This window comes from Periplaneta americana, chromosome 6 (genome assembly GCF_040183065.1).
Source record: "Periplaneta americana isolate PAMFEO1 chromosome 6, P.americana_PAMFEO1_priV1, whole genome shotgun sequence".
Taxonomy (NCBI): Eukaryota; Metazoa; Arthropoda; class Insecta; order Blattodea; family Blattidae; genus Periplaneta; species Periplaneta americana.
Window position 1 is genome coordinate 4081947 of NC_091122.1, and position 17024 is coordinate 4098970.

The following is a 17024-nucleotide window of genomic DNA, read 5'->3' on the forward strand; positions in this document are numbered from 1 at the left end:
ATTATAAGTGGATATAATTTTTATACAACCCAAGTTCAAATGCATGATGACCTAGAAATATCAACTGTACCTCAATATATCAGAATAACTGCAAAGAATTTTTATTATACTGCAAAAGAAAACGAAAACAATAATATACCGTATTTAAAATCGTGGAAATTATAATCCAAGAATGTGTCATAAACACAGAACCCCAAAACATAATATTTTAATAGTGAAATAGTACATTAGTAACTTACATCTGAGTTGCTGTTCATGATGGATGACGCCAATATGTTTCTAATGTGTATCATTTTACCTTTTAAGTGTGTTTCCAAATTATATGTAATACGCTTTGTCAAATCTGGCAACCTTTTCATAAGGGAAGCTAAATTTATTTATTTATTGTCAAGGCTTACAAGAAGCTGGAATAATAACAATAGACTAGGCCTACTGTATGTGAAGGAGGTCGTCCTAGTTGGCTGGTAAAATTTGCCTTGATCTCTCTTGGTCAGAGCTCAGAGATAATAAAGTTCTCTGACATATCTACACAGAACCTCTGGCTCTACCTTCCACAAAAGCACATTGCAATGTCCCCCCCACCCAGATCAAAAGGAAATAGGTACTGCATTAGGAAAGCATAATTCTGAGGAGTCTGCAAATTAATGTACAAATCACTAGGCCTACTATGTTTCTAAATATAAGCATCCATAAGCAATTTATCGTTTTATAGTATGAATAAGAAAGAACTGCGACAAGCTTGGAAAGTTTTATTCAATTCACTTCATGTGACAATGAATTCGCTAGTTATCCTGTCCTAAAAATATAGAACAAAGTGAAAGAAACTGCTAATACCACTGATGACAAGGAACCTACCGGTACAACTAGTGACTATACAAGTGATAACAAATGGGAAAGTGGACAAATATAAAGCATCCTACAGAATCAGTGAATCTCTAGTTCACACAAGAATCTTAGGATCTTGTTAACAAAAATAGACACTATTTATTTGATACTGTACCTGTAATTGAAATTTTTCTGTATTTGGCTAAGCAATCTATTGGTTTCAGACGGCATAATAGATGCTTATCCTTTCATTATGTGTTAGTCTTTCTTACGCGTGTGGACGAATTCGTAAGATCATGATAAGAATATATTTATGAAGGTACCAGTACCTTATTTTACAATTCTATTAAATGCCCTTTCCCCGAAGGAAATTATTTTATTTCCACCTAAAGTCTGAAGATTGCTGGCAAAGGAGGAGAAACGGAGAGGGCATAGAAACCGAAGTACTCGGGGGAATCTTATTCTGTCATTGTTTATCGTTAATCTCAGACTTTCTATCTGGGAATGAATTTAGTGGTACCTGATGACTCCCCTTGAACTATGGAAGTACCGGTACCGTTTGTTATTTTATTTTAACATATTATTGTCCAAAAAAATTTCTTGATTTTCCCCTATACTTTTTGACATAAATTTGTATTTTTTTTATAATGTAAGTTTTATTTTAAATGCCATATATCTATTATGAACAGAGATTTAAATTGATATTTTTATTTAGGCCTAACATCTTCTTCAACATCAAAGTTCCTGTAAGCAACAATAGATGGTACTAATACATTTTGGTTTAGCACTTTGAACATTACGTCACAACCGTTGTTACAGTATAGGAAGAAATATTTTATGAATCTATTCTTAACTGGTGTAGAAAATAATTAGTAAGAATAAATATATTGATTTAACTCAATTTATGATTACAACATGATTATTCATGCATCGTTTGTAGATTTGACATAAGAGATAAATATGTCATGACCAGTATAAGTTGCTTTGATCACGTGTCAAAGGCTGTACCAATTGCGTCAATTGTTAGACCCCTCTACGTGGCATGAAGCACGAATCCTCTTCCACGTCCGCCATTTTGACATATAGTATTAACTCGGAGGACATAGTTAATGTGTTAGCGTTTTGTGACGAAACCAACCTTTTTAATCTCGGAACGTAAGTTTCATTGGGTTCACATTGTCTATAAATATTGATAATAAGTGCATGCTTTCATGAGGATAAGTGTTTTAAAGTTTTACTTGTTAAATTTGACTCATACCCTTACGTTGGGAGGAGATCCAAGGTGACAAACGGAAGGGCTTGCCGTTATTTTAGGTTTAAAGAAAACTTTCAATAGCCTTTATATTTGCTTTTTATTCATTTAACAAGGAAATACTATTTTTAATATGATTATAGTTTTAAATATTATCCAACTTTTTTATATTCAAAGAATAAACGTTAACCGGCAGTTGATTTTGTTCCAGACAATGCCACTACTGAATCAATAGGGTTTAACCCTATGACCATAGACGTAGAATGCTGTGTATAATATGCATTTCCTGGAAACGTGGCTAATGAAGACCATATGTTGAATACAATAGACGTGTTTTAATGCTTACATATTAGTTTTTTGTTTTTATTTCTAGGTATTGTATAATATAATAAACTGCCAACATGGGGAATGTGTTTGCAAATCTCTTCAAAGGCCTATTTGGCAAGAAAGAGATGAGGATATTGATGGTGGGGTTAGACGCAGCGGGAAAGACCACAATTTTATATAAACTGAAGCTAGGTGAAATAGTTACTACAATCCCAACTATCGGTAAGTAATTACAATCTTTGTTCTTGAAAAATTAATGAATTGAGTTGGCTTACGTATTACAGACAAGGCCAAAATTAAAAATTGACATTAGTTTTTAATGAAACTTTTTGGTTATGTTGGTCTTTACATTTGAATTTGTGTGCTAAGAAAATTACATCTAGTACATGTTATGTTATAGGATTTAACGTTGAAACTGTGGAGTACAAGAACATCAGCTTTACGGTATGGGACGTGGGCGGTCAGGACAAAATTCGACCTTTGTGGCGACATTACTTCCAGAATACACAAGTTAGTATTGCTTACGTTACATGTTGTGCAAATGTTTAGCATTACTGAAAATTAGAGCAAACTTCTGTAATGACCTATTTTACGTTAGTATAACTCTCTGACGTGGAATTTCATGAAAAAATTGTATATTTAATACCTTTAGAACTGCTTTTAATAAGGACCCTAACAGCGTATGACAGAGCTTTTTTAATTAATTACGATGAAAGACATTGTGCTTTGTAAGTTTTGGTTAAGTTGACAGTTTTTATTTATTTTCTGTTCCGTCTGAGGGATACTCAACAGTTCCATCTAGTTTTGCTTTTTCGTGCCAATATTCCGATATTGAATCTCGAATTTATGAAATATTCAGTGAAATTTACTGCAATTTGAACTTTCATTCTCGTTTCTGAATAGTCTCCAGCTTTAAGTGGTCTGATCTGTCCAGTTCTGTCTTTTGATGATATATTTGGTGGTTCTTAGTGAAATTACAGACAACATTTTTACTTTTACTTTCAGAATTTATAATTAGGCCTATCTCTACATTGTGACATTTAAGAAAGGTTTAATGTCAGCCATATGTCACAGTTCACATCTCTTTTTCCTTCGTTAAAACTATGATAAATAAAGTGTGATTTATATAGAAAGATAATTTTTGGTGTCAGGAGTGGAAATCAGTAATACAGGGACTGATTATTGGGGTCGTTAAACTTTGTGCTGAGTGTCGTCGAATATATTGTAAATTTATGCAAAGATCCGCCATCTTGGACGTAAAGTCGGTCATAGTTTTTAGAATTTATTGACTGCTTTGTGTAGGTCCACGTTTCGAATTCGAGTTGCTTCCTGTTTGAACTGGATTCTTCTGATGCATTTTGTAGAATTTTTCTGTTGTAGCTGTTCCCTTCCTTTGACCTAATTAAGACAACAAGCATTTCTCACTGCATTTTCATTTAGTTTATAAAATAATTCTTCACATTAGAAAGAAAGTTAATGAAATGCTGTATCATAAACTTGTAGTTGCTGGGTTTTGCTAGCATTGACAGTAGTGCAACATGTCCATTGTTGAAAAAAAGTAGAAAATTCATACTGTCTAACCTTTTTTCAGTGGTGTGTGATTCTGTTAATTTGAGAAATCAATATAAGATCACAAGTTTCTCGCCGGAAGTAAAAAGTATCCCCAACACTTTGACATAAATGCAGTTTTAATACACTAAATTGACAATCTAGAATTTGCGATTAGGATAAGTTCTGTTGGGCAATAAATTTGTGTGTAATCACCTTAATTTCTGTTCATTTCGTGGTTTGAATACGGTGTGAGATGATACTGTGCTAGCATTTGAATGACAGAAACCAAATTTATAGATATTACTTAATATGTGAGATTTATTGCAAATCTAGGAAGACGCGAGGAAATGTGTTACCATTGTTGTCAAGTGTCATAAAATATTGCGTGTGCCATAAAAAACTGAGTATTACTTGTGGTTAAAGTTGTAGGAATTTTGTTGTTTGAAAATTGTTTGCACTTGTTAAAATTGTAACGAGAAGTAGTCTAACTGAAGTGTGTAGTTTGAAATTCCGTTGCTTTACGTTTTTAATGGTATTTTCTAGGATATCTAGGCTAAATATGAAACAGTTAACAATTATTTGGAACCTTGCATTACGTTGTGCAAGACTTGTGTAAGGGCGAGAAAATAGACACGTCACTTCTTCTCAAATAGCTACACGTGGTGTTCCTGTCCGTTATTTCGGAAGTGCCATTGTATTTGACCATTTTTTGAATCTTGAATCAGTGATTTTTTCATTACTACGTTTAGTCTTTGCTTTTCACTTTTGTACACCATAACAACCCTTCACTTCACAATATCTTCTCAATTTGTCATACTGGAAGAAACCCGATTTTTGGTATGATACAAGTTTATCTTCAACTGACAAGACAAGACCTTTCACATCTCCTGTTGTAGAGCTGGAGTCATGTGTGTTAAAATAAAACTTTTGTACAAGAATATAGAACTCTATGGGTGTTGGAATGTTTTTCACAGGTGAAGTGATGCAATAGCAGACTTTATGTGCCTTACAGAATTTAAGACAATAATTGTGATGATTGTAATACGAATGATTAATTGTAAATCGAGTTAATCAGGTATTATTATTGATAATTTTGACCTTCCACGTCATCTCTTTTAGAAGTTAATAGAACAATCCACTGATTCTGCAGTTGAAAGAAACTGTTTGGCATTTCTATTTTTGTGACATTAGAAAGTACAAAACTCACAAATCTTTGAGAATTTTTGTAGTTTCAGACTTAGAAAAATTACTTGAATGTGAACTTGTAAGAATTTGTTGCACAAACATTGCCCCAAACATTTGTTCCATTTGTCGTAATAAATTTCACATCGATTCAGGCTGTAAGTGACGCAGTAGGCCTATGTAGCTGCTATAGTTCGCAATGTGGAGTAGATTTAATGAGTTAACGAAAGGGTACAGAGACAGGCATGAATTATTCTGTTATACAGCTAATAAAAGTGCTTTACATTGTGGTTCTGATTACTCTAAGTTGATGGTGTTATTTAGTTGGCGAGTGGAAAACAGTAATGATGTTGTAGAAAGTAGGCTTAATGAGATAGGGGCTATTCTAGCCTCGTTATCATGCTGTGAAATTGGTCACTAAATCGCCATGTTTTCAACATACCCTCTTTTGCTGTCTGTGCTGATAAACGCTAGTCCACTTGTGTTATCAAGGTCAACAAGTGAAAGGGAAAGTTTAGAAGTGCAGAAAATTAGTGAGCTTGCAAGTTTGCATTTAAGCATTCTATTAAGTCCTTGTTGTGATGTACTTACGAAGAATGTTAGTGTATTCTTAGGTCTTCATTAGTAATTTGCCTTTAAGTAGAATAACTTATGTTTTTTTAGCAAACTCGTGCTTCTAGAGGTGTCCCATAGTTTGTTGTACCTAGTTACTCAACTATTTTCGTGCAGATGTATTAAAATACATTAGTACGTGTCTATTTTTTCTTTTGTATTTTCGGGGCTCTCTTTTATTAGTATTTAGAAGAAAAAGAATAAGATTCTATTGCCTGATAGATGACTGATATGTTAAGCTACATTAGTTTCTGTAATGTTGTAGGCCTGTTTTTCATATTACTGTTCTCTACAAGGTGCCGGTGCAGGTGTTACGTGCTGTCTCTTCTCACTTCATACATCTCTTGGGTATGGAACAACAAATTTTGATGGTGAAATCGTTGCAATAAGTGAATGTCTCAGGAATCTTCTATGCCACATCAATAAATTTAAGAATGCAGTTATATTGTCAGACTCCAAAGCAGCTATTCTATCAATAGTCTCTAAACACACACCTTCATCTCAAACAGCAGAAATAACTAAAATGCTCTCTCAATTAATATCACTCAATAAAAGAATTGTATTCCAATGGATACCATCCCATTGTGGAATCCTGGGAAACGAGAATGCGGATGCTTTAGCAAAGAAGGGCAGCACTGCTACTTACAGACCTGTTACTAAATCTACGTATTACTCTGTGAAGAGATTTATTAAATCTACATACTTAGACTTCAACAAACAAAATTTGATAACACAATCTCAAGGGAAAAAATGGAACTCCCTGCATCAAAATCCACAGTTAATTCCCGATTTACCACGAAAATCGTCTGTAGCTGCATTTAGATTCGCAACAGGCCATGATTGTTTGGCCAAACACCTGCATAGAATTGGAATATATCCGTCCCCTAACTGTCCATTGTGCAACTCAAACCAAGAAATGGATTCGGAACACCTCAAAATCTGTGCTTAAATGGCTGGCCATGATAATATCTTTGAAAAATATTGGAGTGCAAGAGGGCAAATGACTTTATTGTCAAACGCCTGGCATTAGAAAACAACATATTCCTGTTCTCTGGACTTGTGGCATTATTCAAGTGGTACCATGACCTCATTGAAGGTTCCCTGACAGGTTTTCCTAATAAAAAAGTTAGTCGTCAGGTTGGTTGTTGCGTTAGATCAACTGATAGGGATGATGATAATAATTATGCAATATAGTGCAGATAGGTAGCAATGACATAGGAAGGAGAAATGCAAGGACAAAGACAAATCTTTTTTTTTCTTTTTGTCTTTTCTTTTGAAAGAAAGGAAATGCTAGAGCATGCCATTTTGTTTAACATACTATACCTACCTAATACGTATTAATGTATCTCACCTTCCGACCAATCATTTCATACATAACACTTCTTTTGTTTAAGCTATGAATATTGGCATACAGCCATTTGCACTTTTGTGATATGATGAAATTCTGTTCTGAGGTTGGGACATCCATTAGGTCGGATTGTGTTAGCCCATAGGATGATAGAAGAGTATGGAAATAGGTAGAATGGATGAAAATGGTGATAATAATGTTGAAATAAATCCAGGGTCCAGCACTGAAAGCTACCTAGTATTTGCTCTTCATGAGTTGAGAGAAAACCCCAGAAAGAAACTTGAATCAGGCATGCTGACCTCTACTTCACAGCAGTGAACACATTATAACGATATTCAAACCAGTTATTTCACATTTTTAAAAATGAAAATGAACACAAAAAATATTTGACAGGGATTTTCAGGTGTAAACTGTCTTCATTACGATGGTGAAGACTAGAAAGTGCGCGATTGCTTAGTCCAAGAAGCAGCTCTTCTCTTCAGTAAGTAAACAGTCGAATAGCAACGAGAAATAAAAGTACTGAAATAAATATTCAGACTTACTTGATCCAAAAATTGGATTAGTGTTTTTAAATTTTAAATAATTGATTAAACGGCGATGTTACTCGTGTTAATTATGTAAGCATGTGCAGCTTACAGTTGTTTCGGTGCTATTCGACACCATCCTCAGAGCCTACTAGATCTCGGCGCTATCTCAACTTCGCTGCCTGTTGTGTGGGTGTGTTTGTGTGATGAAGAGTTGTGTCAAATAGTGTGCGTGTTCTGAAATTGATCTGTGTGTTGAGAATTTGACTGGGGTGTGTTGTAGTGTGTCTTCATCACACGAACGCACCCACACAACAGGCAGCGAAGTTGAGATAGCGCCGAGATCTAGTAGGCTCTGAGGATGGTGTCGAATAGCACCGAAACACTGTAAGCCGCAGATGCTTACATAATTAACACGACTAAGATCGCCATTTAATCAATTATTTATATTCAAGTGTTAAAAGTAGTGTACGAAAGATTGAACATGGATTAAATTTTAACTTTAAAATTATATTAAATTCTCGTACTTCGCATGCAGTAATGTGGAACATAAAGGAAAACTTAAATATAGAAGTTAACAGTAGAGGATTAGACTAGAGTCGAACCTAAGAATCAGGGCTTGAAAAATACACAGGGTGGAAAATATGAACAGAATTTTTCTTTGCCATTTTGTGTTGTTTCTTTTTGTTTAGTGGGAAATAAACTTGGTAGAAAAATTTGCAACTTCGCAATGAATTCAGTACCATTTTGCACTCCTTTCCCACAAAACATAAGATTATCTAATTTCTCATGCCTTTTATTCTGTAGGTGAATTTATGACATTCAACAACGCTGCATGAATCATGAACTGTGCATGATATTAAATTTTCATGTAGTCTGTATAGGAAAAAATTCTCCGTTAGCTGAGGAAAGGACACTAAACTGTTGGGACATGAATTATAATCCTCATTCACGATCACTTATTTAAAATTAAATGCTTCACAATGGCTACACGTACAATTTATTGGACCTATAGGATAATGCTTACACTGCCTACATTTATAATTCGCCATATTGATTCAGTGTTCATGGTACCAGTGCCATTTATGTAGACATGCACCTTTCGTATCTTGAAACACTCATATTCCTATAAGCTGTGCCATGTGCAACACAATAAGAATCACAGGATCTTTTCTTCCACCACAAACTTATGTTTTTTCCATGATGTTAATAACTTTCGATTGAGGAATCACACATCATGGGTTTTGTAGTTTTCTCAAAATTTGAACGCTAAATTCAAATTAGATATGTAGATATTGTAAATCTACTTTCATTTGTTTCTATTTCAGTCAATCTTCTTAATGTATCCAGCTGTTTGCTGACAACATAAAGTCCACTGTAGTCCATTCAGTTGTTGTTTTTCACGAGAAATGAGGGGTATTTTGATCGGTGTTCATTATAGATGCCTGTTGCTAGTAGCCAGAGTTGGGGTGTAGTCAATATATAGGCCTACTGCAGGGCTGTGTCTTCTGCAACTGGTACTGATGATTTTAATTTACTTCTTTTGTGGTTTATGGATGGACAGTATAGAAGAATGTGTTCCAGACTTCATCATGATTATTACACCACAGACAAGTAGGATTATCAGAAATGTGAAATCAGTGTAGGTACAATTGAGTGACAATGTGACCTGTTCTGGCTCTTGTTAAAAATGTCTGAACATGTCTGGGCAAGTTTTTATACATTTCCAGGTCATTTGGTTTCTTTTGTGCAGACTGTAAAATTTTTCCTTTGTCGAAGAGAGCCAATTGTTGATCCATAGGTTTATAAAATGAGACTTTACTGAAGCAAAAGCAATGGATAGAGATCTCACTTGAAGAGGTCTTGGTTGCAAATATGTTGCCTGTTTTGCAATATTACCGACTTTCTCGTTTCCAGGTATACCACAATGACTAGGTATCCATTGAAATGTTATTCTATTATTTTGTTTCTATTTAAATATGCTTTATTACAATGCAACTTTTGACAGATTTCCAAATCCTACATATTGTCCATACTAGAAATTGATGGCCCAGTTCAAATGAGAAACTCAAAATTTTAAGTTTCGAGAAATCTGAATTTTAAAGCTTCGTGTTGCTATGAAAAATCCAATTAACACACTCAAATTTGAAACTTATAGTATTATAAAATTATCGTTAACAGAATTTGGAGTGATTTCAATGATCCTTTGATTTTCCACAGTGACATAAAATTTTAAAATGCAGGCTTCTCAAAACATTACAATTTTTAGTTGTTTTGTTTTAAATTCAGCTGTCAAAATACTTAAAAAAAACAGAAGTACTCGTCCTGTAGCTACTCTAGAGTAAATCTTATCAAGATAATGTGGAGTATGTCTTAGTTTCTTTGACGAGAAACCATGAGCTAATTCTTACTCCTTTTACTCCATGTGATATCTGAACAGTGAAACTTATGTCATTGCTAGGCTGACCCTATTACGTCACAAATTGTTATCTTTGCTCTTACTCATAGCAGTGACGGTAGGCAGTACGATTCTTGATTCCGTGACAGGTGACAGTCATGTTTCTTGATAAGATTCGCAGTTAACGTAAATAACTCTGTTTTCATTTGTTCTGTTGGTCTTTCCATCAGTTTTCTGTTGAAAGTCCAGATCTGGACTTGTAAGCTGTTGGTAGTAATCACTCTTTTATTTCTGCCCCTAATATGTGCTGAGGAATAAGATTTTCTTCACCGATTAAGTGAATTTGAATATGCAATTGGATATGAGAATTATTGTTTTAATATAAAGTTAAGCGAAAGAGTAGCCATTAATAAATCTGAAGACAATTTATGGTGAAATACCAAAGATCAAAGATGACTGGTACTTTAATTTGCAACCAATTTTGAACTCAAAGCACTAATATTAATACATGTTCATGGCTTGATAAAAATTTCACGTACAACTCGCTACATTAAGGAATAATAATTATATTTCTGCTCAGTTGGTAGAGCAGCTGGCTACGGACTGGAAGGTCCAGGGTTCGATCCCAAGTGGTGACGGGATTTTTCTCGTTTCCAAACTTCCAGAACAGATCCAAGGTTCACTCAGCCTCCTATAAAAATGAGTATGGGTCTTTTCTGGGGGGTAAAAGGTGGTCAGAGTGTTGTGCTGACCACACCACCTCATTCTAGTGCCGAGGTCATGGAAAGCATGGGGCTCTGCCTTCATGGCGTGTGCCGGGTATAAAATATAAAATATACAGAATGTCCCATTTACCTTGACCACCCAAAGTAACTTCGTATGTAAGCATCAAATGAAAAATTGTTTCATACAATCGAAAGGGAGAAGTAATATTGATGGGGAGGCAACTTTGTAGCATTATTTATTAATGAGATACGAGTATTAACATTGTTTCTTTAAATGCCACTATGTATTTACTATTCAATATTTCAATTAAGCTCGTCAAGACATTTTCAAAAATGTATCACAATGGGCCATTCTGATCAACAGAACATTATTGGTGCCTTGATGGCATGGTATGAAGTGGTTTGACTTCAAGTTGGTATTAACCAGAGAATTGCATTTACTAATTTTGCTCGTGCATGAGAAAGCGATCATGTAGTTGGCTATTAAACCCCTAGATCATGGAAGTGTACGAGGCCACTAAATTTAGAGCGAGAGGTGCTCGAGATGAGCGAAACACAATCGTGAGAATTTTTCTAGTAAACATAGGTTGGGGAAACTAGTCTGGTTGTGGAGGCAAAACTTTTATGCCATCAAAAGTGATGTGTGGGAAAAATTTGTTACAGAACGAACATAAATCATTATTTAATTCCATTGCTCTCAGTTGTTATTCATATATTATTTTTATTTTCAAATGAAAGACACAATTTAATATGGTATTAATTCTTCTACAATTTCTATTTTTGATCCAAAGACGTTTATTTCCATTATTCTTAATTAAAACTATTCTATCATTTATCTTGTTTATATTATTTAGGTTATGTTGTAGCTTCTGGTATATGAGATTATGGATAGTCACGTATCAAAGATTGTTTAATATATATTGATAATTGAAGTGGAATGCAACTGTTTTAATAAAAATCAATCAATCAATCTTCTTAATGTATCCAGCTGTTTGCTGACAACATAAAGTCCACTATAGTCCACTGTAGTCTATTCAGTTGTTTTTCACGAGAAATGAGGGGTATTTTGATCGGTGTTCATTATAGATGCCTGTTGCTAGTAGCCAGAGTTGGGGTGTAGTCAATATATACTGCAGGGCTGTGTCTTCTGCAACTGGTACTGATGATTTTAATTTACTTCTTTTGTGGTTTATGGATGGACAGTATAGAGGAATGTGTTCCAGATCTTCATCATGGTTATTGCACCACAGACAAGTAGGATTATCAGAAATGTGAAATCTGTGTAGGTACAATTGAGTGACAATGTGACTTGTTCTGGCTCTTGTTAAAAATGTTTGAACATGTGTGGGCAAGTTTTTGCACATTTCCAGGTCATTTGGTTTCTTTTGTACGGACTGTAAAATTTTTCCTTTGTCAGAAGAGAGCCAATTGTTGATCCATAGGTTTGTAAAATAGACTTTACTGAAGCAAAAGCACTGGATAGAGATAAATAAAAATGAAACTGGAAGAACAAAGCCTTTTTGACTAGTAATCGTCCATAGTTCAATGAAGATTGTACAGTTGGCAGAACTGGTAACAAGAGAACACCTAATCATAACACACTATTGCCATGTAGTGGAATATAGTACAATAATAAATTTCGAGACAGTTTAATATTTTAGTAAGTCAGTTAATATTTTATTGTATTAGAGTACTTTATTTCTTCTAATCATGTAATAATCAATTAAATTCTAATCTAGTTTTGATTTTCCCTAGACTATTACACTCTTACTACGTCATACTACTTTTGACCAATAAAACGGTACGAAATGACGTATTTCAACCAATCATGGCTGCTTATCGCACAATTTTATTGTGTCCCTAGCATTTGTTTAATTTTATCGCGTCCCTAGCATTTGTTTCTTTGTTTGCCAACATTTGAAACTGCGCTGGTCTGGAAGTCAAAAAAAAAAAAATATAGCCTATATATAAAATTACAAACCACTCCAGTTGATGCACAGCAGTTTCAAATATGACTCGCATTGGCATTCAAGAACAAGAATTAATAAAAATCACTGATCATACCTATGCATCTTCTGAAATCCGATATACAAATAAATGAAGAGCACCATTCGGAAATCCTGAATAAGTTGAATACACCATGTAGGCCTAAATCAACGAGTTCCACTTCTATTACGCACACGTCCAATATAACATCAATTGAACCACCAACCACATTCAAATTTGAAAATTGTACATTCAATAATTATTCCTTTTAAAATTATTCATGTTTATTTTTTATGTCATCGTCGTTAATTAAAACTTTTCTAACACTTGTGATATTAGTTAGGTTATGTTATAGCTTCTGCTTATGCTATTATGGGTAGTTACGTATCAGAGATTGTTTAATATTAAGATTTATTGAAAATCATCTGTCAAGTGACATTGATTACTGGGATTTGGATAATTTAAGTGGAATGTTGCATTTTAATAAAAATGAAACTGAATCAACAAAGCCTTCTTGACTAGTAACACTGCCATCGTGTATAGATCGAGAACTTCTCGATGAGAAGGCATTGCTAGTAATCATAACTCATTACTGCCATCTAGCATGCATCTAGCGTAATATTTGTAATGTTGAGATGGTACAATAATACATTTGAAGACAGTTGTATTTTCGTAAGTCAATTAATATTTTATTGTATTGGAGTACTTCGTTACTTCTAATCTTTATATACTTTCTTCTAATCGTGTAATAGTCAATTAAATCCCACTCGAGTTTTGATTTTCTCTAGATAAATCAAAACGTGTAGTGAGAGTACTGTTGATAAAACTAAACCTCTAGTGAGATTACTTTGGTTAAAACATTTAAAAAACGAGAAAAATGTCAAGTTGAGCACAAAAAGTGGTAAATATAATGGCAAGCCAGAAGGAACATAAATATTATATTACTTTATCCTTCATATTCTCACAGAACATGTTTTTTGTTGTGTAGTCAACTGTCCGAAGACAGGTCTGAATCTCACAAGTGATACCAACATGGCACCACTTATAACCCTAGCTAATTCATTAGGTCACAGTAAGGGGTACTGTAGGCTATGTGCTTTCCTTGTAAAAATTTAAATGATTTCCAGTTGCTTGAAGCGAATCTCTTTTTATATGAGCATAGTTCGCTTGTTAACATGGTTTAGAGCTTTCTTCGGTTAAATTCATGTCAACTTTATTGTACTTTAAAGTTGCTGAAATTTGGCTAATTTGATGTAATACATCTCTGGAAGAGAGAGAGCAGTGAAAGTAATTGGAAGCATTTACTTTTTCTGTATTTTTTAATTGGTTATTTTACGACACTTCATCAACTGCTATGATTATCTAGCATCTGAGCGAAATGAAGGTCATATTGCTAACGAGATGAATTCAGGATCCAGTGCCAAAAGTTAACCATTATTTTCTCTTAATGGTTTGAGGGAAAACTCCAGATAAAACCTCAACCAGGCAACTTATCTAAGCAGGATTTGAACCCAGGCCTGCTCGTTTCACGGTTATACATGCTAATCACTCCACAGCAATGGACACTATTGTTATTTTTATTTATTTTAGTAGGTTATTTTACGGTGCTTTATCAACATCTCAGGTTATTTAGCATCTGAATGAGATGGTGATAATGCCGGTGAAATGAGTCCGGGGTCCAGCACCGGAAGTTACCCAGCATTTGCTCACATTGGGTTGAGGGAAAACCCCGGAAAAAACCTCAACCAGGTAACTTGCCCCGACCGGTAATCGAACCTGGGCCACCTGGTTTTGCGGCCAGACGTGCTGTTACTCCACAGGTGTGGACTGTTGTTATTAATGACAGTTTTAGGTCTTCGCGTTTTTAATGCATTATTTTGGTTTTGTTTATAAAAATTTCCAAATTATAATTTTTTGCTACCTTGAATAATGTATGTACTGCTGTTTGTATTGTCTTCAGTGTTGGCTAGAATACTCTGATCGTATTCAGAGGGAAGTTATCAACCATGAAGTGTGTAATTATTTCAGTTTCCAAGGTCTTAATGATATTAATTACATGAATGTTAAATATAGTGCGTGACATTTGGCAATCCTGCTTTACACCTTGTTTATTATTCTACTTACTGTGTTATTCTTTTTGATTTTGATATTTTCATTCTTACTTTCAATTGCGTAAATTATACTAGAGCTCCCCATAGTTGTCCTACTCACTGTGTCGTAAGCTTTTTTGATAATCACTCCTGATCTCCTAATGGACGCTGTCTCCAGGAACAGTTGAAGCATGTCATGGCATCTAATTCAATATACGACTTCTAAATTTACTTGGGTGTCATAGTGAATAGTCATCATTAGAACTTTGTACTGGATTTTGCAGGAAGTTGTGTTGGTACATGGCCATGTTCTTCAATATTACGTTGAAAGCATTGGTTGTAGATTTCCTGTTTGTAGTGGATGTAATTGTGCAAGCTGTAATTTCCTTCTTTGTTTCCATTCAGTGAAATCATGATCTAAGTATAACCTAAGTGCTACAGCATTGCCTAAAAACAGTTTTGTTGTCCTCCATATTTTTTGATAAGTCGTGAATGTACAGATGGAGCTTCCTTGTTGTATAAGTTTGACTTGTAACACACTGCGCATGTGCAGTCAACAAGACTCCTGTATAAATGCTAACTTGTGGACAGTCGTGTGAAATTGCCTACATACAGGTGGACACCCATCAAGACTAATTTCATACTTTAATTCCATATCTATACTTCGCAGACTTCATTAATACTGCATTGTTCGTATGTTTATACATATTAATAGAAGATTGAAAAGATATACTCTGCGTATATTTACATATGAAGAGTTCGCGGGAAAAACGATGAATGTCACATTTCTGTTAAGGATTAGATAATGATCTAATTGAGTCTAACTGCAAGATGTAGCGCTGTTTCTATAGAAAATAAAGGAAAGGTTTACTGTATTCATGGTGATAATTCTCCTTTTTACCATTTTTCATAAGAACAACATTAAATTTCGTAGTGATCCATGAATTAGATAATGACATCAACCTTAACAAAACTGTGACATTCATTTCCCGCAAACTCTTCATATGTGTGATTGTAAACTGATAGAATTGAAATATTGGGTTGTAGAAACTTTTTGAACGAGTTTTAATGAATTACGAAAATTGGCGTAGTATAGTGAGCATATATTCAATGAATGGGAGGATAAATATAATTCTGACATCTAAGGAACTTTTCTAGAAATTAATCGTTTTGCATTCCCAGTAAAATACTCATATGTCGAAAATCACATATCATTTGTTTGGTGCATGATTTCGTAGCGTTTTTCTCTACTTTCATTTATTTGCTGTCCATATTTCCATAGCAACCAAGTATTTATTTACACTACGAACTTATGTGCCAATCCAATACTTTCGTAAATTATTTCCAAAACTATTTTACTAGTTGGAGGTATGAAATTCTAATAATAAAATGGTGATTTATCAAAGGTTTTGGCATGTATTTATTAAAATATTTTTATGGTAGTATTTTATTTAGAAATACATAGCATATCTTTATAAATCACAATTTTCGAGTTATGACACTATTTTAGTGGAAGTGCGACATATATTATTGCAGATTTTGGAGTTCATAATCATGCCTGTTGAATATTAGTAGGTTGTTGTACAAGGGTACCTGCAGGATTCAATCTCACTGGTAGCAAGATGGTTAGAAAATTAGAGGAAATGGATGGATGAGGAGAGAGGAAATTGAACATGAAAAATAGTCAGTTCTGAAATCTAAATTACCCTAAATTGAAAGTTTAATTCAAAATTTATATAATATAATAATTCAAATTTTAATGTTTTTATGTACCTATACACAATATTCCAGCTAGTAGTATTTCAATATTTTGATTCTTGAACTTGAAAAAACAAAATTTGCAGTCTCCTAGGATCTCATCCATAGATATCAATCCCTGTTTTCTTCTATGTCTTTCCAATGTATGGACAGCATGCATAGAGAGGAAAGATGGTCATCTTCCGTGGTGTTCCTTGACCATGTTTTCACTCTCCGAAGGGTGCTAAATAGTTATTTATGGTACTTGTGAGGTAAGTGCATCTTTATTGCGCGAGTGGAAAGATTTATGTGCTTAAATCACACGAGCACAATAAAGATCACTCTCACAAGTACCATACATAATTTTATCCATGACCATAACGAAAAATTCTGTTTTATGAAAGAAAATATGTTGAAAATAATATCATGGCATGGATTTTAGAATCGATACGTGTACTAGATAGGTT

The 17024-nt window shown here is 34.2% G+C and overlaps 1 protein-coding gene across 1 annotated transcript in view; it reads left to right on the forward strand.

Moving 5' to 3' along the window:
• Window positions 1–1846: 1846 nt before the first annotated feature.
• Arf1 (ADP-ribosylation factor 1) overlaps window positions 1847–17024 on the forward strand; it is a 29060-nt gene continuing 13882 nt past the window's right edge. Inside the window, exons 1-3 of the mRNA XM_069827324.1 lie at window positions 1847–1980; window positions 2451–2626; window positions 2805–2914. Of these exons, the coding sequence (XP_069683425.1) occupies window positions 2479–2626; window positions 2805–2914 (258 nt within the window). The 5' untranslated portion in view covers window positions 1847–1980; window positions 2451–2478. The remainder of the gene's footprint in view (window positions 1981–2450; window positions 2627–2804; window positions 2915–17024) is intronic.